Here is a 25436-nt window from a genome sequence, read left to right as displayed (position 1 = left end):
AATTAATTAACTTAGTTAATTAATCCAGACCAGTCCATCTGCATCTCGACCGAGGAAGGGGATGTGTGCCTGTGTCTATGCCAGCAAGATAGAAAGAGGTCCAGTCTGTCGGTCGCTCTTCCACAGGGAAGGAGAACATGTCTGTTTCCACAACAGTCTGTCTGTCTGTCTCCACTTCAGAGAGGGAACAGTTTACTTCTTTCTGATCTAGAAAGGGAGGCCGGGGAAAGAGATAGTATGTTCCAGAGGGGGGAGGATTTGGCAGTCTGCCTCGATTGTGTCTCCCCGACTTAAAGCTATTGCAAGGTAGGAGTGTGAGTGTTTGTAACAGAGAGTCGTACTCAGGCCAATACTTCCTCTTAAGGCAAGAGCTTTTAAATATTGAAAGAGAATAGAAAAGATGTTTATACAAGACATAAGGTTACTGATGTCAAAACATTGTTATTCATCAATTGCAGCATTGAATTAGCCACTGGCTATTGCTGAGAATAAGCAAGTCCAAAAATTGAGGGCAATACAATAGTGGTAGAGATGCTGTCTCATGGCGCCAGAAACCCCCAGGGTTCGACTCTGATCTTGGGTGCTGTCTGTGTGTGGTTTGTACGTTCTACCTGTAACCGTGTGGGTTTCCATCAGGGTTCCCAACAGGTGCGGGTTTGTAGGCTAATCGATTACTGTAAACCACTCCTAGTGTGTAGGACGTGGATGCCAAAGTGAGATAAGGTGGAACTAGTGTGATGGTTGGTGTGGACTCGATGGGCCGAAGGGCCTGTTTCCTGGGTGTATCTCTGAACTAAACTGCTCAGTGCTGTGGAGTAGTTATGATCAGACCACGGAAAGCTCAGGCAAATGTCAGACCCCGACCTAGATCACCTTCAGGCTTCCCCAAGTTGCTGACTCACGCACACACGCACATGGACGCGTGTGCACACACACACTTGCACGGGCACACGCACACTCGCACCCACGCACACACACATGGACGCGTGCGCGCATACACACACACACATGCACGGGCACACGCACACTCGCACCTACTCACACGGACGCGTGTGCACACACACACTTGCACGGGCACACGCACACTCACACCCACGCACACACACATGGACACGTGTGCACACACACACACTTGCACGGGCACACGCACACTCGCACCTACGCACACACACATGCACGCGTGTGCACACACACACACATGCACGGGCACACGCACACTCGCACCTACGCACACGGACGCGTGTGCACACACACACTTGCACGGGCACACTCACACTCGCACCTACGCACACACACATGGACGCGTGCGCGCACACACACACATGGACGCGTACGCACAAATGCACGGGCACAAACAAACTTGCACCTACCTTCGCACACACAGACCCGCGCACACGCACATGGACGCGTGTGCACACGCACATGGACGCGTGCGCACATATGCACGGGCACACGCACACTCGCACCCACGTTCGCACACAGACCCGCGCACACACACATGGACGCGTGCGCACACGCACACATGCACGGGCACACGCACACTCGCACCCACATTCGCACACACACGCGTACATACACACACACCCAATGTTCAGATTTTGCTTCCACGTACCAGCATTAAGGAAGAAACATTGTTCTCTTGCAAAGGCCAACAAAATCCAAAAGGAAGAAGCGAACCTGAGAAACGTATAAATAGGCACAAAATGCTGGGGAACTCAGCGGGTCAGGCGGCACCTCAGGATAGAAGGAACGGGTGCCGTTTTGGGTCGAGACCCATCTTCAGACTGAGAGTCAGGGGAGAGGAACAAGAGAGGTATGGAAGGGCAAGGTGTTGAAAGGGGACAAAGATCCAGAAAAATGTAGAATATGTCATCTAGCTTGTCCAGTCCTTTCATGATTTTATACGTCTCTATAAGATCCCCTCTCATCCTTCTAAACTCCAGTAAATACAAGCCCAGTCTTTCCAATCTTGTAGTGTCTCTGTGTGTCATAAACCAGCATCTGCAGTTCCTTCCTACTTCTTCGGAATGTTTCATTTAAAGATGGTTTCACAAAATGCTGGAGTAACTCAGCAGGTCAGGCAAGAAGGGTCTCGACCCGAAACGTCACCCATTCCTTCTCTCCAAGATGCTGCCTGACCTGCTGAGTTACTCCAGCATTTTGTGTCTACCTTCGATTTGTACCAGCATCTGCAGTTCATTTAAAGATGGTTGATCAGTCCAATTTTATTTTCTCACCAAAATATATCACACTGACCTCTGGTCAACTTGTTTCTGCAGTTCCCTGTTCAGGTCATCGATTTTCTGCTGAAGCTTCTTCCTGCGCTGTTCGGGTGGGAGGTGACTGAAGTCTTCAGACACTGCCAGCTGTAGGGAGCAAGGCCTGGTTAGTGATGGCCACAACTGTGGGGGCGGTCAAAGGCTTTGGCCTTCAGTTAACACATAACCAAATGGGTAAATGAACAGCGAGCGAAGGAGAGGGTGGAATGAGCTGGGGGGGGGGGGGATTAGGGACGAATGGGAATTAGGGGAGCACCGCCATTCAATGTGATCATGGCTGATCATCCGATGCTTTCTCCCCATATCCCTTGCTTTCTCCCCATATCCCTTGATTCCGTTAGCCCCGAGAGCTAAATCTAACTCAATAGGGGGTTGAATGGGAAGGGGGAGATGCTGATCATTGACTCCATGTACACTTCACGCTGCTCCATTCCAGTGGTAGTTACCTCCCTCCTTTCGACACGTGTTTTATGCAGCCGTTCAATTGCAGTCGCAACTCCACCCATCTGCCAGTGAACCCCCCCCCCTCACCTGTATCCACCTATCACTTGCCTGAAGATAGACAGCAAATGCTGGAGTAACTCAGCGGGACAGGCAGCATCTCTGGAGAGAAGGAATGGGTGACGTTTCTGGTCGAGACCCTTTGTCTGAAGAGGGGTCTCAACCCGAAACGTCACCCATTCCTTCTCCCTAGAGATGCTGCCTGTCCTGCTGAGTTACTCCAGCATTTTGTGTCTATCTTCGGTGTAGATTTAGATTTAGATTTAGATTTGAGATACAGCGCGGAAACAGGCCCTTCGGCCCACCGAGTCCGCGCCGCCCAGCGATCCCCGCACACCAACACTATCCTACACACACTAGGGACAATTTTTAAATATTTTTTTTACATTTGCCCAGCCAATTAACCTACATACCTGTACATCTTTGGAGTGTGGGAGGAAACCGAAGATCTCGGAGAAAACCCACGCAGGTCACGGGGAGAACGTACAAACTCCGTACAGACGGCGCCCGTAGTCAGGATCGAACCTGAGTCTCCGGCGCTGCATTCGCTGTAAGGCAGCAACTCTACCGCTGCACCACCAGCATCTGCAGTTCCTTCCTGCACATATCACTTGCATGACTTTGTCCCGACCCCAACTCTCTTTCCCGGCTTTCCTCCCCCTACTGCGATCGGTTTGAAGTAGAGTTCTGATCCAAAACGTTGACAGTCCATCCCCAGGTGCTGTCTGACCCACTGAGTTCCTCCAGCACTTTGTGCTTTGCTCAAGATTCCAGCTTCTGCAGTTCCCTGTGTGTCTAGTCGGAATGGGGCTGTTTCACTCTGTGTGCTTAACTAACCATGACTCCCCTGGGCAAGGGAAGCACAAATGTTTTTTTGTTGATTTGGACACCACACCCCAGTGCTGTGTTTATCATGCCAATTAATTCTCAAAATTGCCGTTCAATATAAGACCCATCCCTGTATCATATTCCAGGAAAATCCTCAAATTCAAAAGGCTTGTTTAAACTTTGTTTCATAGGTTATTCGTGCCTGGATTGTTGAGTCAGCTATGTCCTATAATAGAATGTCACAACACTGGAACAGGTCCACCAGCCCACAATGTCTGAGCCAAACATGGGATAAACACATCACCTCTGCCTGGACATGAACCATAGACTTCCATTCCCTGCATATCCACGTACCTACCTAAAAGCCTCTTAAAAGCCAGTACTGTATCTAGCAGCACAAGGGGTGCCAACTATCTCACTCCCAAATAAGGGACAAGGTGATGTCACCGCCCCGCGCCCCATGTGACCTCACCCAGCCAGCGGCCACGTGCTCCCGTTCCACCAATGGCGGCCGCCCGGGCTGGGAAGCGGGTTGCTACGCAACCTCCATTATCCAGGCCTCCAGACCTATACTGTATGGACCTACACTGTCCGGACCTACAGTGTCCGGACCTACAGCGCACCCCCCCCCCCGGGCCTAATTCGGGACAAGGGCAGTTCCGTACAGGACAAACAAATTTAGCCCAAAATACGGGATGTCCCGGCTAATACGGGACAATTGGAAACCCTAAACAGTATGTTTCAGGCACGCTCCTGTCCTGCACATCTGCTTTAAACTTTTACAAAATGTAAAAGAATTTGACTCCAAAGGTCTGAAGAAGGGTCTCGACCCGAAACGTCACCCATTCCTTCTCTCCTGAGATGCTGCCTGACCTGCTGAGTTACTCCAGTATTTTGCGAAATACCTTCGATTTGTACCAGCATCTGCAGTTATTTTCTTACACTTCTTGACTCCAAAGGTGCCTCACCTTTGCGCAGTGTAAAGGATTCCATAAACACCAGTAATTCCTATCCAACAACTAAGCTCATCATCCTCCAGCCACACTTCACTTCTTTATCAGTAACATCTTTAGATCCAGCCCAACTGTGGAATTCACACAAACTAACACTGAGAGCAAAGTTAAATTCCAATGATCTGTCTTTGCAGCCAAAAATCTAATGAGCACTTTCAGGAAATAAGTTAGTCAAAAAGACTAGGGGCCCACACAAAAAGCTGGAGTAACTCAGCGGGTCAGGCAGCATCTCTGAACGTCACCTATTCCTTTTCTCCAGAGATGCTGCCTGAGTTACTGCAGTTTTTTGGGTCTATCTTGGGTTTAGACCAGCATCTGCAGTTCCTTCCAACACAGAGGACACGATACGTCCTCAACGATCACCAGCCGAGAGGCCAGCACTTGTGTTTGGCAGCAGCCATTCTAAGTACCCAGTGGCACCAGCCAACGCTAACATCAGCCAAATGCATCATATCTGGGCACTGCACTCCTCAATTCCCCAGACCGATCCCATGCCACCCTCTACCTGAGTGACCCCTGCCCTCCGACTGACCCCTGCCCTCCGACTGCCCTTGCCCTCCGTCTGATCCCTGCCCTCCCAGACTGACCCCTCCCAGACTGACCTCCATTGGACTGACCCCCCCCTCTACTGGATTGAACACCCCTCACCGACCTTTACCCCTCCCCAACTGATCGCTCATGCCAGCTTCCTCCCCCCCTCCCAGACCAAAGATACTAGAGGAACAAGATGGACCACTCCGTTGAAATCGCCTATACTGAAATGTAGTACGCAAAGGAGTGTAATGTCCACCATTTTAGTAAGCAAAACCCGACGTTCGCTCTGCCTCTCGCAGTGTAATCAGTGTTTTGGGGGAACAGTATGTGTAATGATACCATTAAAATGCAGAATATATCTCATCTATCAATTCACAGATTTTTGTTATTTCTCTTTTAAAATGTTTCTGCAAGTTTCTGCCTACTAAAATGGCGCCGCGACGTACTACGGTTTTTAGGGTCGAGTGGTCTATCTTGTTCCTCTAGTATCTTTGTCCCAGACTGACACCCCCTCCCAGACTGACCCCCCCTCCCTCTCAGACTGACCCCCTTTCCCAGACTGACCCCGGCCCCAGACCAATCCCCTCCCACCCCTCCATCCAAGACTGATCACATCCTCCCCCTCCCCGACTGACCCTTCCCAGGTTGACACCTCCTCCTCCCCTCACAACCCCCTCTCATAACTGACACAACTCCCCCCCCCCACACTGACCGCTCCTCCCTCCACCACTGACCCGTATGCCCCGACTAACATCACTCCCCCACACTCTCTTCAGATGTTCATGGCCGACCATGTTGTGTTTCAATTTTGAATAACAGCGACCCACTTAATCCAAGTTCAGCTCACCTCTGCGCGACATGGAGAGGAGGGGGAGTGGAAGGGATGTCCTCTTGGGGGGGGGGGGAAGTGCTGCCATGGTAACAACCATGGCACCATGGTCTCAGCTCTACAGGGAAGGGAGTGGTTCCTGGTTAGTACCAAAGATACTAGAGGAACAAGATAGACCACTCGACCTTAAAAACCGTAGTACGTCATGACAACATTTTAGTAGGCAGAAACTTGCAGAAACATTTATTAAGAAAAATAACAAAAATCTGTGAATTGATAGATGAGATATATTCTGCATTTTAATGGTATCATCACATACTGTTCCCCCAAAACACTAATTACACTGCGAGAGGCAGAGCGAACGGTGGGTTTTGCCGACTAAAATGGCTTCTTTGCATACTACACTTCAGTATGGGCGATTTCAACGGAGTGGTCCATCTTGTTCCTCTAGTATCTTTGGTTAGTACACACTTCCCTGGTGGTAAGGTTCAGGATACCACCGAGAGGGCCATGTGGAGGGAGCATGAACAGGCAATGGTCTACATTGCTATCACAAACAAAGGCACGTGGAGATTTTCAATTAGGACAGAAATAAAGAGGCAGGAACTCATAGAAACATAGGATTGTAACGGCCCTTTTCAACCCACATTGACCATACGTCCATGATATCTAAAGCTTTTCACTGCTCCTCGGTACACGTGACAATAAACTAATGACTCCCCTGACTCTCAGTCTGAAGAAGGGTCTCGAACCAAAAGGTCACCTATTCCTGTTCTCCAGGGATGCCATCTGACCCGCTGAGTTACTCCAGCTTTTTGTGTCTATCTCTGGTTTAAACCAGCATCCGCAGTTCCTACCTACATGCGAATGACCATCTACGGTTTTTAGATTTAGATTTAGAGATACAGCGCAGAAACAGGCCCTTTGGCCCACCGGGTCCGCGCCGCCCAGCGATCCCCGCACATTAACACTATCCTACATACACTTCACCTCCAATTTCCATCCTGCCCTTAAATATACCTGGACTATCTCTGACATCTCCCTCCCGTTTCTGGACCTCACCATCTCCATCACAGGAGACAGACTAGTGACGGACATTTACTACAAGCCCACCGACTCGCACAGCTATCTGGACTACACTTCTTCCCACCCGGTCCCCTGCAAAAAGTCTATCCCCTACTCCCAATTCCTCCGTCTACGCCGCATCTGCGCCCAGGATGAGGTGTTTCAGACTAGGGCTTCCGAGATGTCCTCGTTTTTCAGAAAACGGGGCTTCCCCTCCTCCATTATAGATGAGGCTCTCACTAGGGTCTCTTCTACATCCCGCAGCTCCGCTCTTGCTCCCCCTCCCCCCACTCGCAACAAGGACAGGATCCCCCTCGTTCTCACCTTCCACCCCACCTGCCAGCGGATCCAACATATCATCCACCAACATTTCCGTCACCTACAACAGGACCCCACCACTGGCCATATCTTCCCATCCCCTCCCCTCTCTGCGTTCCGCAGAGACCGTTCCCTCCGCAACTCCCTGGTCCACTCGTCCCTTCCTACCCAAACCACCCTAACCCTGGGCACTTTCCTTTGCAACCGCACGAGATGCAACACCTGTCCCTTTACCTCCCCCCTCAACTCCATCAAAGGACCCAGTCTTTCCAGGTGAGACAGAGGTTCACCTGCACCTCCTCCAACCTCATCTATTGCATCCGCTGCTCTAGATGTCAACTTATTTATATCGGCGAAACCAAGCGCAGGCTCGGCGATCGCTTCGCTGAACACCTGCGCTCGGTCCGCATTAACGCAACTGATCTCCCGGTGGCCCAGCACTTTAACTCCCCCTCCAATTCCCAGTCTGACCTCTCTGTCATGGGCCTCCTTCAGTGCCATAGTGAGGCCCGCCGGAAATTGGAGGAGCAGCACCTCATATTTCGCCTGGGCAGTTTGCGGCCCGGTGGTATGAACGTCGACTTCTCCAACTTCAGATAGCTCCTCTGTCCCTCCCTTCCCCTCCTCCTTCCCAGATCTCCCTCTATCTTCCTGTCTCCACCTATATCCTTCCTTTGTCCCACCCCCGACATCAGTCTGAAGAAGGGTCTCGACCCGAAACGTCACCCATTCCTTCTCTCCCGAGATGCTGCCTGACCTGCTGAGTTACTCCAGCATTTTGTGAATTAACACTATCCTACACCCACTAGGGACAATTTTTACATTTGCCCAGCCAATTAACCTACAAACCTGCACGTCTTTGGAGTGTGGGAGGAAACCGAAGATCTCGGAGAAAACCCACGCAGGTCACAGGGGAGAACGTACAAACTCCGTACAGTAGAGCACCCGTAGTCAGGATCGAACCTGAGTCTCCGGCGCTGCATTCGCTGTAAGGCAGCAACTCTACCGCTGCGCCACTGTGCCGCCCATTTGGGGTTTGGGGAAATAGGAACTCTGCATTGATTGAGATTTAAGATTGAAGCTCAGGCCGACTGGGAAAGTCGTCATTCCTGTACCCCTCCCGGCCTGGGTGTGTGTTGGGGAGCACATGAAGGAGTTCAGAATCCACAATAAAAGGATCTCAAGAACTGTGCTCGCCAGCAGGCGGCAGCACTGAGCAACGCACACATTTACCAGACTCACTATCAGACAATGCGCCCATTCACCACAGAGAACAATGGATATCATGCAGTTAAAGACATTAAAACAACAGGCTTTTAAAAGCAAAATTCTTTTTTAAGGTCTCTTTTTTTAGTTTGGACATACCTTGCTAGAACCAGCAAACCGTTAGAGACTCCCCCACACTCACCACATTCAAAACATCGCTGAAGTCTCACCTGTTCAGCACTGCCTTCAACCACTGAAGGTCACCTCACCTACTGTCTCCTTTCTCTGTTCATTTATTTATTTACTTATTTATCTATTTATTAATTTCCCTATGTTCTCAAAATCTCTGTAAAGCGTCTTTGAGTATATGAAAAGCGCTATATAAATAAAATGTATTATTATTATTATTATTAAGACACAAGGACTGCAGGTGCTGGAGTCTTAAGGTGAACACAAAGTACTGGAAGAATTCAGCGGGTCAGGCAGCATTAGGGTGATGTTTTGGGTTGGGACCCTTCTTCAGAATGGGGTCCCGACCCTATATGTTCCCTCCCCAGATGCTGTGTGACACGCTAACTTCCTTCAGCACCGTGTGCTTTGCGTGTCACTTACACTCCCATTATATCTCTACATGAACCAGGCTAATAAGCCGGAGGTGACATTAATTACCAGCGCACCACAGCCAAGCCAGACCATCCCTCTGCTTCCATAGAACCTGGCTGACCCGCCAACTTCAAAGTAGAGTCTGAAGAAGGGTCTCAACCCGAAACGTCACCCATTCCTTCTCTGCAGAGATGCTGCCTGACCTGCTGAGTTACTCCAGCTTTTTGTGTCTATCTTAAATCCCTCCAGCAGTTTGTTTGTTTTTTGCTCCAGTCCTTGTTTGCCCCCCTCACATGATCAACACCCATTGTGCCTGACCCACCTCACGTCAAGCCTTGTGCTTATCTCAATCTCACCTCAAGCCTCACAGATCCTGTCTCACCTCAGCAGAAACTAGGTGCAATTGTGGTCAGATGTTATGGCCTACAGGCAATAATATGTGGTTTGGAATCTTCAAATGGTACAATATTTCCCTAAATGAGCACTGCCCCAACATCACTAAAGTCCACACACTCCAGGACAAAACAGCCCAAATAGAACACAAAGTGCCTGGGTAACTCAGCAGGCCAGGCAGTGTCCTGGAGGACATAGATGGGGGGGGTGTCGTTTCGGGCTGGGGCCCTTCTTCAGATTGATCGTAGGGGGTGTGGGAAAGAACGCTGAGAGAGAGGAGGGTCCCGACAGCATCTATGGATCTATGGGGTCGTGTTCAACATGTAGGTATCAGGAGGTGATAGAGGGCTGGCTGCTGATGTGAAGTTACGTGGCCTCTAAAAATTAACCCTGGCGCAGGATGTTGGCCAGGAGTTCATGAACAACTGAGACACACAATAGCTTGGGGAAAAAAGAAGAGGGGGGAGCAGGACTTGAGGGATTGCTTCGACAGAAAGGCACAACTATCGATGGGCTGAACGTCACAAGAGCACATGGCGCAGAGAAGAGGATTGGCCAAATCATATTGATAAAAGGTTTTACATAACTTCCTTGCTGTTTATCCCAGCCTGTTTATTAAGCCAAGAATGCAAGTTTCAACCACGGGGGCAATTTGAAACTGCCAGCTGAGAGTGGAATTGTCAACCCTCTTTGTAATAAATCGCTGCAAACTGATTCGGCTGCATAGTTGCACAGGAACGAATATCTATTCTCTCTTTTTTTTGGATTTTAGTCATAAACCCAGACATATGACATCTGGCAGGAAATGGGGAGCGCAAGGAGTTCTTCCACGTGTTCCTGGAGCCTGCCAGATTTCATGACACGGTTCACTGAAGCTGGTAACACAGTCATCAGTACCTTCCCCACCCCCTCCCTCCCTCCACCCTCCAATTCTTTGACCCCAAATCGCTTTTTTTTTTAAACACACAAAACCATCCAACAATTACATAAATGGTCAGAGTTTACAGCACACTTCGAGATCATCTCTGAGCATGCTTAGAATTCCAATGGAACAAATCACTTCCTATTAACCCTTCCACAAAATTCCTTTCTAACCTAATCAAAACACTTGAAAGGATATCCCAGGATATGGCTGGAAAGGTTCTTTTAATTAAAAAGAAATGTACCAAATTAATCCAGAGAGGATTGTTTGCTCTCTAGGTGGATGTGGATACATACTTTTGTTTCTCAATAGCACTGGAGGAGGCCCTTTGGCCCATTGAATGTGTGCTAGCCCTCACTTTAAATATTTCCGACCAGTCTATTCTCTATTAAGATAGACACAAAAGCCTTTTGGCCCATTGAATGTGTGCTAACCCTCACTTTAAATATTTCCGACCAGTCTATTCTCTATTAAGATAGACACAAAAGCCTTTTGGCCCATTGAATGTGTGCTAGCCCTCACTTTAAATATTTCCTACCAGTCTATTCTCCTAACTTAAGGTAGACATAAAAAGCTGGAGTAACTCAATGGGTCAAGCAGCATCTTTGGAGAAAAGGAATAGGTGACGTTTCGGGTCGAGATATTCTCCTAGCTTCCCAGCTGAACATTTCAAAGCAACCTTTGGACCAGGGCAGATTTAGTGTACATCAGATTGTCTTTTTACTTTGAGGTGCTTAATTAGTAAGGGTTTAGTTTAGTTTAGAGACACAGCATGAAACCAGGTCCTACGGCCCACCGAGTCCACGCCGGCCAGCGATCCCCGTACACAAGCACTATCCTACACACTCAGGACAATTTACAACAGAAGCCAAGTAACCTAAAGACCTGTACGTCTTTAGAATGTGGGAGGAAACCGGAGCACCTGGAGAAAACCCACTCGGTCAAGGGGAGAACGTACAAACTCTGTACAGACAACACCCGTAGTCAAGATCAAACCCGGGTCTCTGGCGCTGCAAGGCAGCACCTCTACTACTGCCAAAGGTTACAGGGAGAAGGCAGGGGAATGAGGCTGAGAGGGAAAGCCATGGTTGAATGATGGAGTAGATTCAATGGGTTGAATGTCCTATTCCTTCTCTTATGTCAGTGGGGTTGTCAGTGCTGAGTGTTAGTGGCCAGTTCATAATGTGTTCGATGGACTGAAACAGGATGGATATAGACATTTTAAGAACCCCACAAAGTGTTGGAGTAACCCAGCGGGTCGGGCAGCATCCCTGGAGAACACGGAGAGCTTCCGCTTCGAGTCGGGACCCTTCCAGACATATTGATTCACTGATGCAGCTTGGAAACGGGCTCTTCGACCCACCGAGTCCATGCCAACCCGTTCACACTAGTTCCATTTAGCCCGCTTTCACATCCACTCCCTACGCACTGGGGGTAGTTTAGAGGACTATTAACCTGCAAGCCCTCCGTCTTTAGGACGTGGGAGGAAACCAGGGCACCTGGAGGACACCCAGGTGAGAAGGTTGTCTGGTCAGGTACATCACTCTGTGGCTGAGGTGTGATTAGTTAAAACCACAAACATGTAGCAGCTCTGTGTGACAGACACTACGAGTCAAAGAGTCACACAACATGGAAACAGGCCCTTCAGCCCATTGTGGCTGCACTAACTCTCCACAAATCCCACTTTGTTCTCTCCACATTCCCACCAGCTTCCCACAGATTAAATTGTTTGTTCTCGAAGTAGACGTGGATACAGACTTTTGTTTCTAAAATCATCCTAGGGCACTGAGCCATTCTTACTAAATCAGTACAAAAACAAGAGCCCGGGGAGAAGGAAGTGAAGCTACTGATAACAAAGGTGCGGCACGGTGGCGCAGCGTTAGAGTTGCTGCCTTACAGCGCCAGAGACCCAGGTTCGATCCTGACTACAGGTGCTGTCTGCTCGGAGTTTATACGTTCTCCCTGTGACTGCATGTTGTTATCTCCGGGTGCTCCTGTTCCCTCCCACACTCCAAAGACGTACAGGTTTGTAGGTTAATTGGCTTCTGTAAGATGTAATTTGTCCTTGGTGTGTGGGAGAGTGTTGGTGAACGGGCTGATTGCTGGTTGGCGCGGGTTCTGTCATCCAAAGGGTCTGTTTCCACACAGCATCTCTCAATAGAAAAGATTAACAATGACTTATAGTGACAAAATCTGCCAGCGGGTCTTTGGGGAGGTCAGATTGAACCCGGGTCACGGGCGCTATGGGGCAGCGGTGGAATCGGCTGTGGCTTGGTCATGGCTTCACGGTTCTGCGCAACAGATCAGATCAGAATCAGCAGAGGTCAGACGGACTCAAAAGTCTGGTTGGTGAAGGGCCTCGACCCAAAACATCACCTATTTCTAGAAAGGTCTCGACCCGAAACATCACCCATTCCTTCTCTCCAGAGATGCTGCCTGTCCCGCTGAGTTACTCCAGCATTTTGTATCCATCTTCAGACTCAAAAGGCCTCTGTTCCCAATACCCCTTCATCCTTCAGTTTAGTTTTAGTTCAGTTTAGTTTATTGTCACGTGTACCGAGGTACAGTGGAAAGTTCCTGTTGCACGCTATTCAGTCAGCAGAAAGACAATACATGATTACAATCGAGCCAGTTACAGTGTATAGATACATGATAAGGGAATAACGTTTAGTGCAGGGTAAAGCCAGTAAAGTCCAATCAAGGATAGTCCGAGGGTCACCAATGAGGTAGATAGTAGTTCAGCACTGCTCTCTAGTTGTGGTAGGATGGTTCAGTTGCCTGATAACAGCTGGGAAGAAACTGTCCCTGAATCTGGTGGTGTTCGTTTTCACACTTCTATACCTTTCACCCGGTGGGAGAGGTGAGGAGGAGACAAGCATTCTGCTTGACCGAGGCTTTGGTAGGATATTTGGAACAAGGCAAGTCTGCCCCGTGACTGTGAGCACAAGCAGAATAAGATTTATTCATACCATTTCTTTCTGCTTTTAGCTGAGGTTCTTCGACTTTCTGTGTTGGAAACCTTCTGAAAGCTCAGCAACCCATGGTATGTGGTTTCATCGTGAGATGCATATTGGCAGAATTCATGGAAAGAAAGGCCAATTGGACTACAGTCCAATGTCGGTCAAGCAACCAATGACGTCTCGACCCGAAACGTCAACTCTCCTGAGATGCTGCCTGACCTGCTGAGTTACTCCACCATTTTGTGAATAAATACCTTCGATTTGTACCAGCATCTGCAGTTATTTTCTTACACTCCCTGGAGAACATGGATAGGTAACGTTTAGGGTCGGGAAAGAGAAAAAGACCTATCTATGTTCTCCAGGGACGCTGCCTGGTCCGATGTGTTACACCGGGACTTTGTGTCTTTTTCTTTGTAAAGCAGCATTTGCAGTTTGTTGTTTCCAAACTAAAATTTGGTCAGATTTTTAAGCATTAAATAAATAGGTGGAGTAGTGGAAGAAGTTCTCCGTCCACATTACAATGAAGGGCATTCAGAACACGGGATGGCACAGTGGTACAGCCAAGAGAACTGCTGCTTCACTGTGCCAGCAAACCAGGTTCGATCCTGACCTCCAGTGCTGTCTGCGTGGAGTTTGCATGCATTCCCTGTGACCATGTGGGTTTCCACTGGGTGCTCCCATTTCATGGAGGTGGAATTCAAGATCCTTAGCCCACTGTGCCCGATCTAACTCATTTACATTAATCGCATTGAAAAAAATTCTCCCCTCATTCTCATCAATTCTGATACAACCATTCCACTACACATTAGGGGCAATTTGCAGTGATCATCTAACCTCCCACCCCAGGAATATGGGGGGGGGGGGGGACTGGAACACCCAGGGAAGCCCATGCTGTCACAGGGAGAACATGCACACTCCACGTAGACAGCATGCGAGATCAGGATTCAACGCGGGTGTCTGGCAAAATTCTTCCGAACTTCTCTAAGCTGTGCGGTTGGTAGGTTAATTGAACACTGCAAATTGCTGTTGGGTGGTACAGTCTTTGGGGTGGGTTGAATAAATTTGGATCGTGTGAAACGGTCGGGGTAGACCAATGGACCAAGACTTCTGACTTGTACGACGCAATAGTCTTTTGCAGATCACCTGCTCAATCGTCCCCCGAGTTAGTCCATACCTTGTTTTTCTTGCCAAACGGCCATCGCTTGGTCTTGTTTTTGCCGATGGTCCTCTGGTCAACCTTCGACTCCGATTTCAGGGAACCAATGCTGTTTTCCGATGAAGTTCGATTAATCAATTGGCTGTAGTCTTCAAATTCTATCTCCCCAGGCCTCTCAAATCCTGACTTGTGGGCCTCAATCAAAACACGAGAATCCTGATTTCAAGACAAAACACCAGAAAAGACACAACAGATTTGTTTTTAATCTATTCTGCTAATTGTACACATGTTTATAATATACCGTAGTTGCTTCTGCAATGGCCCAGTGGTTGTTCAGCTGGACTCACACCCTGAGCCCTGGGCTACAAACACAACTTTGTAACTTACTGTGGCTTCTGAGGAATTTAAATGTAAAACAAAAACCACAATCAGGAATAGAATGCTAATCTCAGTAATGGGACTGTGACAAAAACAGGCACCAAAGTGTTGGAGTGGCTCAGCGTGTCAGGTAGCATCTCTAGAGAACATGGATATGTGACGTTTCAGGTCAGGACTTCTCTTCAGAACCTTCCCCAGTCAGAAGTAGGGTCCCAATCTGAAAAGTCACCTATCCACGTTCTCTAGAGATGCTGTACCTGATCTGCTGAGTTACTCCAGCACGTTGTGCTTTTTAAAAAATAAACCAGTATCTGCAGTTCCTTGTTTCTACAATGGGACTATGATGCTACTGAATCATTAATGTCTGTCAGGTAAGTTTGTACGTTCTAGGAGCAGAATTAGTCCATTTGGCCCATCAAATCTCCTCCGCCATTCAATCATGGCTGATCTATCTTTCCCTCAGAACTCCATTCTTCTGTCTGCGCTCCATATCCCCTGACACTTGTACTAATGGAATGGTATGGAAATCTGCCGTATTCATCCAGTGTGGACCATGTGTAACTATTAGGGTTGCCAACTGTCCCACATTAGCCGGGACATCCCGTATTTTGGACTAAATTAGTTTGTCCCATACGGGACCGCCCTTGTCCCATATTAGGCCCGGGGGGGGCGCTGTGGGCCCGGACGCTGTAGGCCCGGACGCTGTAGGCCCGGACGCTGTAGGCCAAGACGCTGTAGGCCCAGACGCTGTAGGCCATGACGCTGTAGGTCCCGACAGGTTAGGTCCTGACACTCTAGGTTTCCGACATTTTAGCTACAGACAGTCTAGGTCCGGAGGCCCGGGTGCTGCCCAACGGAGGTTGCCTAGCAACCCGCCTCCCAGCCCGGGCAGCCGCCATTGGTGAAGCGGGAGCACGTGGCCGCTGGCTGGGTGAGGCCATGTGGGGTGTGGGGCGGTGACGTCACCTAGTAACTATTGACCCACCGATGTTCAATACCCTATGAAATGAGCTGTGAGCCAGGAGCCATTTGAAGATGGATAATAAATCCTAGTTTTGCCATTGGTTTATTATTGTCACGTGCACCCAGATACAGTGAAAAGGTTTTGTTTGCGTGCGATCCAGTCAAATGAAATCCTACTCTACACGAGTGCAATCAAGCTACACACAAACACAACAGGTAGTGCAAACAGAACAATACCAGAGTGCAAACTGCTCTGCAGTTACTGAGGAAAAAGTCCAAGGTTCACAATGAGGTAGGTTGGAAGATCAGGACCACATCCTAGCTTATGGGGCCGGCTCAAACAAGCGCATGCTCAAACAAATAAACATATTAAAAGATTGTACTTTCCTGATGCAAGAAGCCAATCACTTCAATAGACAATAGACAATAGGTGCAGGAGTAGGCCATTCGGCCTTTCGAGCCAGCCCTGCCATTCAATGTGATCATGGCTGATCATTCTCAATCAGTACCCCGTTCCTGCCTTCTCCCCATACCCCCTGACTCCGCTATCCTTAAGAGCTCTATCTAACTCTCTCTTGAATGTATTCAGAGAATTGGCCTCCACTGCCTTCTGAGGCAGAGAATTCCACAGATTCACAACTCTCTGACTGAAAAAGGTTTTCCTCATCTCCGTTCTAAATGGCCTATCCCTTATTCTTAAACTGTGGCCCCTTATTCTGGACTCACCCAACATTGGGAACATGTTTCCTGCCTCTAACGTGTCCAACCCCTTAATAATCTTATACGTTTCGATAAGATCCCCTCTCATCCTTCTAAATTCCAGTGTATACAAGCCTAGTCGCTCCAGTCTTTCAACATATGACAGTCCCACCATTCTGGGAATTAACCTAGTAACCCTACGCTGCACGCCCTCAATAGCAACTTCAACTTGAATTAAAGTGAAGATCTGCTTGGGAATGGGATGCTGTTGTACTTATGGTTTGATTGTACTCATGTAAAGTATGATCTGATCGGATAGTGAGCAAACAAAAAGAATTTCACTGTAACTCGGTACATGACAGGAATAAATCAAATTCTCTGGAAAACTATGGTGGTCGATCCGTTAAATATATTAAGAAGTCGATAGTTCTTGATGAAACTCTGTAGCCTCCTTTTGCTCTGGTATTTTATTTCATTCTTCACATGTTTAAACTATAATGTTTTATTTCCTAGTTGTTTACTGTATGTCGTGTTGTTACTTGCGAGTAAAGCACCAAGGCAAATTCCTTGTATGTACACATACTTGGCTAATAAAATGTATTCAATTCAATTCAATTTATTCAATGAAGGAACTGCAGATGCTGGTTTAAATCGAAATAACTGGAGTAACTCAGCGGGACAGGCAGCATCTCTGGAGAGAAGGAATGGGTGACGTTTCGGGTCGAGACCCTTCTTCAGACTGATAATTCTTGATGGTTGGCCTGAACTTGGTGGGGTGGAAGGCCCGTTAATATGCTGTATGACCTGATAGTTATGTGTAGGAAAATAACTGCAGATGCTGGTACAAATCGAAGGTATAACAAAATGCTGGAGTAACTCAGCAGGTCAGGCAGCATCTCAGGAGAGAAGGAATGGGTGACGTTTCAGGTCGAGACCCTTCTTCAGACTGATGTCAGAGGGGCGGGACAAAGGAAGGATGTAGGTGGAGACAGGAAGATAGAGGGAGAACTGGGAAGGGGAGGGGAAGAGAGGGACAGAGGAACTATCTAAAGTTGGAAACGTCAATGTTCATACCGCTGGGCTGCAAGCTGCCCAGGCGAAATATGAGGTGCTGTTACTCCAATTTCCGGTGGGCCTCACTGTGGCACTGGAGGAGGCCCATGACAGAAAGGCCAGACTGGGAGTGGGAGGGGAAGTTGAAGTGCTCAGCCACCGGGAGATCAGGTTGGTTAAGGCAGTAATGTATGTATGTATATGTATGATAGTTATGTGTACGGTATGATGCGGTAATGTATGTATGATAGTTATGTATCGTACGAACCCCATTTTCATTCACCGACTCGCCGGCTTTCGTCATCTCGTCCAGACACTTCCCAATGATGGGCATGACCTTCAGCTCCGTGTTGGCAAACATCTTGTAGGCCTCGCAGAGCTTCCGTGTCCGCCGCTCGTCCATGTCCTGGAGCTTCTGCGGAAACAAGATCCCCACGGATGGTCAAAGGTGAAAATGGCCCCCAGTGTACCGGGCAAAGCCAGGGTTCACACTCGACAGTTGCACAGGTAAATATTAAAGACAAGGTGTACTCAAACTCAGGAAGTAAGAATGCGGGCGGTTGGTAGGGTTGTCAGCACGACAATCCTTTCACATCCCGCCAAGGTCGAAAATTAATCTCCATGCAAGTTGCAAGAGATTACGAGCGGCACGGTGGCGCAGCGGTAGAGTTGCTGCCTTACAGCGATTGCAGCGCCGGAGACTCAGGTTCGATCCTGACTACGGGCGCCGTCTGTACGGAGTTTGTACGTTCACCCCGTGACCTGCGTGGGTTTTCTCCGAGATCTTCGGTTTCCTCCCACACTCCAAAGACGTGCAGGTATGTAGGTTAATTGACTGGGTAAATGTAAAAAAAATGTTTAAAAAATTGACCCTAGTGTGTGTAGGATAGTGTTAGTGTGCGGGGGGTCGCTGGGCGGTGCGGACTCGGTGGGCCGAAGGGCCTGTTTCCGCGCTGTATCTCTAAATCTAAAAAATCTAAAAGATACAGCTCACCCCCTCCATGACACGCTGGTCAACCTGAGGAGCACCTTCAGCGACAGACTGGTTCCACCGAGATGCAGCACAGAACGCCACAGGAGATCCCGCTTCCCTGTGGCTATCAAACTGTTCAACTCTTCCCCCTTCTGTCGTGGGGTAGACTGAGACTGAGACTGACCCCCCTCTCTAGTCTTTGCACATTCCCAATCCTTCCCACACGTCACTTTAATTTCATGTTTCATGTAATTGGTGTTTTTATGACTGTTGGCAGATCAATTTCCCTCCTGGGATAAATAAAGTTATATCATGGTGGCGCAGTGGTAGAGTTGCTGCCTTACAGCGAATGCAGCGCCGGAGACTTGGGTTCGATCCTGACTACGGGCGCCGTCTGTACGGAGTTTGTATGAGCTGCGTGGGTTTTCACCGAGATCTTCGGTTTCCTCCCACACTCCAAAGATGTACAGGTATGTAGGTTAATTGGCTGGGCAAATGTTTTTTAAAAATTGTCCCTAGTGGGTGTAGGATAGTGTTAATGTGCGGGGATCTCTGGGCGGCGCGGACCCGGTGGGCCGAAGGGCCTGTTTCTGTGCTGCCGCTGGACTTTACATCGCCCGGTGCGGCTTGGCCGCTGGACTTTACGTCCCGGTGCGGCTTAGCCGCTGGACTTGACAGTGCCCGGTGCAGCTCGGCTGCGGGGCTTGACATCGCCCGGTGCAGCTCGGCTGCGGGACTTTTCACCGCTGGTGCGGCTCGGCTGCGGGACTTAACATCGCCCGGTGCAGCTCGGCTGCGGGGCTTTTCATCGCTGGTGCGGCTCGGCTGCGGACTTGACATCGCCCGGTGCGGCTCGACCACGGGACTTAGCTGCGCAAGGCTTGGTCGCGGGCCTTTCATCGCCCGGTTCGGCCGCGGGACGTTTCAGCGCCCGGTGCGGGGACTGTGCAGGTCGGTCGGGGACGAGCTGTCTGTCCGTGGGCGTGGGGAAGAGAGTGGAAGTTTTGTTGCCTCCATCACAGTGAGGGGGTGTTTGGAGTCACTGTGATGGACGTTTGTGTTGGGGCTATGTGTCTTGTGTTCTTTTTTTTTTCTATGGCTGCTATGTAGTTTCGTTCGGTACTTCGGTACCGAACGACAAATAAAGCTCTGTTATACCTGTTATACCTGTTATCTAAATCTAAAATCTAAATATCGTATTGAATAACCGCTAGGCATTGAGTACAAGAGTTGGCAAGTCATGCTACAGTTGCACGATATATTGGCAATGCCACAGTTGGAGTATTGTGTGTAGTTCTGATCATCAGATTAAGCGGCAGAGGGCGCAGAAAAAAAAAATCACAAGGATATTGCCAGGATTGGCAGGCTTGAGTTATCGGGAGATTGGATAGGCATTAATAGGGTTGCAAGCCAGAGTACTTTTTCCGTGACAGCAGTGTCTAAAATAGAGGGCTAAAGGAGGTGGGAAGGGTAAATATTTCACATGCAGTGTAGTTGGTGTCTGGAATGAGCTGCCAGAGGAGCACCTTCAGCGATAGACTGGTTCCACCAAAGATGCAGTACAGAATGCCACAGGAGATCCTTCTTCCCTGTGGCTATCAAACACGTAGTGGTGGGAATAAGAGCAACATTTAGGAGGCATTTGGACAAGTATTTAAATGAGCTACTGAGAAAAAGTCCAAGGTTCACAATGAGGTAGGTTGGAAGATCAGGACAGAAGGATATGTAATTAATGCTGGCAAGTGGGATTAGCTTAGATAGGTACGATATTTAGATAAACACAGTGGACTGAACGGCTTCTTTCTTTGCTGCACAACTATGATGTTATAACATTAACCTTCTAGACTAGTATTTCAATTGCCAGGCCATAGTAGGCTACAAACCTAATGTGGGTAAAAGGGCCTTGTGCAGATAGGTGCAAGGAGCACCATCGACACAGACCTGTTCCTCCACTGTACAGCTCTACAACTCTGCATGTGGGGAATCAAAATGGTATTAGTGTAAACGGGTGCTTGATGGATAGCAGAGACTCAATGGGTCGAAGGGCCTGTTGTCTGACTGTGACTGTGACTTTGAACATCTTAGTTTATTGGCTGAAAAAGTTTGGGTTTAACTTTGGGCATAAAATGTCAACGTTATTCACTGACAGCAAGAGGTCAGGTCATTTACTGTTCAGCTGTGTGGGGAAAGGTGTTCGTGGATGGACTAATGGTGAGGACAGAATGGCTCTGGGGGAGAGGTCATGCTACAATTTCACCAGGAATACAACAAACCAGAGTTGGAAGATAGACGATAGACACAAAATACAGGACTAACTCAGCGGGTCAGTTAGCATCTCTGGGGTAAAGGTTTAGATGAAGTTTCGGGTCGAGACCCTTCTTCAGATATGCATAAAGAGAATGGAACGGGGACCAGGATTAAAAGGAAAGGAAAACAAACGATTCTGAGAAATCTTAGTTTACAGATGCAAAGTGGGTTTACGGGAAAAGAATGAGGAAGTGGGAATTGCTGCATCAACGGCCAATATAAAGTGAATGAATCAAATGGCTTCATCCTTTGTCAGAGTGATTCTATCATGCGTTGAGGCACCCTCAAGTTTCAAGAAGGCAGCAGGGTGGGGTTTCAGGAGGTTTAAGGCAGCCCACTGATCAAGGTTCTGGACTAATCTGTGTGGGTAGCACAGTGGTGCAGCAAGCAGAGGCAATGTCTCACAGCACCAGACTCACGGGTTTTTAAATCCCAAACCTCAGGCGCTGTCTGCGTCAAGTTTGCACGTTCTCCCTGTGACCACGTGGGTTTCCTCTGGGTGCTCCGGTTTCCTCCCGCATCCCAAAGACGTGCGGCTTTGTAGGTTAATTGGCTTCTGGAAAATTCTCCCTAACGTGTCGGGAGTGGGGAAGTGGGATAACATGGAACTAGTGTGAGCAGTGGTCAATTGTCAGCATGGACAGGGTGGGTCAAAGGGCCTGTTCCTACGGTGCATCTCTAAACTACAAATAAACTAATATCCAGAGGCCTATCCCACTGATCCAGATGAAACGTTCACCTCTCACCACAGCCTGGACGTCGGAAGCCCGCAGGCCCCTGGGTGGGGGCCGACATCGGTAGCTCCGGCAGCGGCAGCATCTTCGCCCGCCCCGAATCGCGGGGCTTGGGTCGGCCCGTGGCAGACCTTTCACCGCCCGGCGGGGGGTTCAATGTCGGGAGCCCCCGACCGCCCCGACGTGGCAACTCCAACAGCCTGACCGCGGGAGAAGACGGCAGGGGAAGAGAAAAAGACATTCTGGCCTTCCATCACAGTGAGGAGGGACTGGAGGAGACTCACTGCGATGGATGTTTCTTTTCGTTTGGTGTTGGTTTATGATTGTATGTGTTATTGCATATTTTTATTGCTGGTCTTATTGTTGAACTGCGGGTAATTTTTCATTTCACTGCACATTTATGTGTATGTGACAAATAAATTGACTATTGACTATTGAGCATCCGAGAAAAACAAAGCTTTTCACTGTATCTCAGTGACAATAATAAACCAAACGCTAGGGGTAATTAAATTAATCTGGAATTGGAAGCAAAGAGCATTAAAAAATGTGTTAAACTTACATTGAAAACATCGGGCATCTCCACAAAGTAAAATTCATTCTGGTCCTTATTGTATTTCTGTAGCTGAGAGGCATATTCATTTTTGCTCTCTTCCGCCATATGGTTTCGTAGATTTGCTTGCTGTTTTGCCTGAGGAGAGACCAAGAGACACTGGCACTTCGGTAGTGAAGAAACTCATTCACCATTTCCCGAGCAGCACAAATCCAGGCGTCTCTGCTTCACCGCTGATCAATAACTACAGCCTACAACTTAACGGTCTCGTTAACTTTGCTCACCATGGGCACCAAACAAAAGGCACAAGGTGCTGAAGTAACTTAGCAGGTCAGGCAGCATCTGGCGAATGTGGATTGGTGATGCAAGTCTGAAGAAGTCCAAACAAGCATTTCTGGAGAACATGGATAGGTGGCATTTCAGATCGGGTCCCTTCTTCAAATTCGGAGTTCTTCAGACTGTGTCAACTATCCGTGTTCTCCAGATGCTGCCTGACCCATTGAGTTACTGTTTGTTTGGTAAACTAGTATCTGCAGTTCCTCATTTATCTATCTATTTCATCATGGGTACAGTTGTCTACATAGGTTGTACTACCAGCAGTTCTGCTACAATGCACGTTTCATGAACGTGAATGAATTGGCTATGACACTATCGATGAATTAGTGAACACTATTTGTATTACGCAAGGCTAATTGGTTATAATGCAACTTTGATTGTAAACTAGATCACCACTTAAAAGTTAATTTGGAAATTGGCAAGCAAAAAAAAAGCATTGGGAAAATAAAATGTTTCTGCATAAACTGTAATCAGACACAATCGTATCTCAAGAACACAACAGCTACTTCTGCAGTGGATTCCCATTGAAGATGACAAGGGGTAGACACAAAATGCTGGAGTAACTCAGCGGGACAGGCAGCATCTCGGGAGAGAAGGAATGGGTGACGTTTCGGGTCGAGACCCTTCTTCAGACTCGACCCGAAACATCACCCATTCCTTCTCTCCTGAGATGCTGCCTGACCCGTTGAGTTACTCCAGCATTTTGTGTCTACCTTCGATTTAAACCAACATCTGCAGTTTTTTTCCTAACATACAGCCTTCAGTATTTTCAGCTTATACCAACAGTCAATTTATAGTTATTAGAAAGACCTCTATTTTTGAAATTCCTGTAGAGAAGTTTGTTATGGTGAGTGAAACACTCTCGCTCCTTTGACACAATTGTCTTTAGTCTTTATAATGCAATTTTCTATAACACGAGGCTTCTTAGGAATGTAATTATCCAGTCGTAGCAAAACTGCCTGTGTTATGGCCTTTTCCATGACTCAGTGTGACATGCATATAAAATGATGAGAGACATAGATAGGGTAGACAGTCAGGATGGAAATAATAAATACTAGAGAATACAGCTTTAGTTTAGTCTAGTTTAGAGATACAGCGAGGAAACAGGCCCTTCGGCCCACCAGCTCCACGCCGCCCAGCGATCCCCGCACATTAACACTATCCTACACACACTAGGGACAATTTTTACATTTACCAAGGCAATTTACCAACATACCTGCAGGTCTTTGGATTTAAAGCTTTAGAGTGAGAATGGCAAAGTTTAAAAGAGATGTGTGTGTGGGGCAACTTTTTTTTTCCACACACATACACAGAGGGTGGCGAGTGCCTAAAACGGGCAGCCGGGTGTGGTGATTGAGGCAGATATGATGGTGGCATTTAAGAGACTTTTGGTTAGGCTAATGGATATGCAGGGAATGGATGGATATGGATTATGTGCAAGCAGATAAGAGTTAGTTTAGAGATACAGCGCAGAAACAGGCCCTTTCGGCCCACTGGGTCCGCGCCGACCAGCGATCCCCACACACTAACACCATCCTACACCCACTAGGGACAATTTTTACATTTACCAAGCCAATTAACCTACAAACCTGTATGTCTTTGGAGTGTGGGAGGAAACCGGAGATCTCGGAGAAAACCCACGCAGGTCACGGGGAGAACGTACAAACTCCGTACAGACAGCACCCGTAGTCGGGATGGAACCCGGGTCTCTGGCGCTGCATTTGCTGTAAGGCAGCAACTCTTGGTCTTGGCATAAATTTTCCATACACACATTGTGGGCCGAAGGGTGTGTTCTTGTGCTATGTTCTACGAATACACCAGTTTCCTCCCAATCCTAAAGGCATGTAGTTTGGTAAGATAAATGTCCTCTTTAAATTGCTCCGAGTGTAGATAAGCGGTAGAATCTTATGGATAGGTGATGAGAATGAAGGATAAATAATACAATGGGATTAGTATAAATGAGAGGTTAATGGTTGGTATATAGTTATTGGCAAATGGTGTGCTGAAGGGCCTGTTTCTTTGCTGTATAATTATGACTCTAGGATCTGAAACTTACCAGGATAAAGGTTAAGTGCTCGGCCTGCGAGAATATCCTGAAAGGATTTAGCATCACTCATATGCTTGAAGACGTTAATTAAGTCAGAACAGCTGGAGTTAACTCTTTGCTTACCTTCTCCACATCAGCTTTGGTCGTGTTGATATCGTTGTCAACTTTCTCCGCACCCTGCAGTGCTTTCTCTGCCTCCTTGCAATCCCGCTCAAATCTTTTCTTGGCCTGTTGAAAATGTAACATTAGACTGCATCTCAGATTGGCCATTTAACATCCCTGCTTCTTAAACGCAGAGGCACACTGCTCCTGCTTCGAGCTGAGCAGCCTGGGATGGAACCAGCGCAACTTCAGCTAGTTTCAGCAGATCACCCGTGATGATAAAAAATAAAAGCTCAGGGCTCCCTGTAGCAGACAGCAGTGAGCAGGTAGAGCCACCACCTTATCTCTCCGACGATCCGGGTTGATCCCGACCAGAAAGTGCTGCCCGTGTGGAGTTTGCACGTTCTCCCTGTGATCCTCCCACATAGGGCGGCACTGTAGCACAGGAGTGAAGTTGCTCCCTCACAGCGCCAGAGACCCGGGTTCGATCCTGACTACGGGTGCTGTCTGTACGGAGTTTGTACGTTCCCCCTGTGACCGCGTGGGTTTTCTCCGGGTGCTCCAGTTCCCTCCCACATTGCAAAGACATGCAGGTTTGTAGGTTAATTGGCTTCAGTAAATTGTAAATTGTCCCTCGTGTGTCGGATAGAACTAGTGCATGGGGTGATCATTAGTCAGCGTGGACTC

The 25436-nt window shown here is 48.3% G+C and overlaps 1 protein-coding gene across 2 annotated transcripts in view; it reads right to left on the bottom strand.

Moving 5' to 3' along the window:
• LOC144610733 (cdc42-interacting protein 4 homolog) overlaps positions 1–25436 on the bottom strand; it is a 148798-nt gene that overhangs the window by 8879 nt on the left and 114483 nt on the right. For both annotated transcript variants that reach the window (XM_078429664.1, XM_078429665.1), the window contains 5 exons: positions 24771–24875; positions 22274–22402; positions 17969–18115; positions 14626–14823; positions 2257–2366 (listed from right to left, as the gene is read on the bottom strand). In XM_078429664.1, coding sequence (XP_078285790.1) covers positions 2257–2366; positions 14626–14823; positions 17969–18115; positions 22274–22402; positions 24771–24875 — 689 coding nt within the window. The remainder of the gene's footprint in view (positions 1–2256; positions 2367–14625; positions 14824–17968; positions 18116–22273; positions 22403–24770; positions 24876–25436) is intronic.

Source organism: Rhinoraja longicauda, chromosome 37 (assembly GCF_053455715.1).
Source record: "Rhinoraja longicauda isolate Sanriku21f chromosome 37, sRhiLon1.1, whole genome shotgun sequence".
NCBI classification, from domain to species: domain Eukaryota; kingdom Metazoa; phylum Chordata; class Chondrichthyes; order Rajiformes; family Arhynchobatidae; genus Rhinoraja; species Rhinoraja longicauda.
The sequence above is the reverse complement of the archived record's forward strand: the minus strand, read 5'-3'. Positions and strand labels throughout refer to the sequence as shown.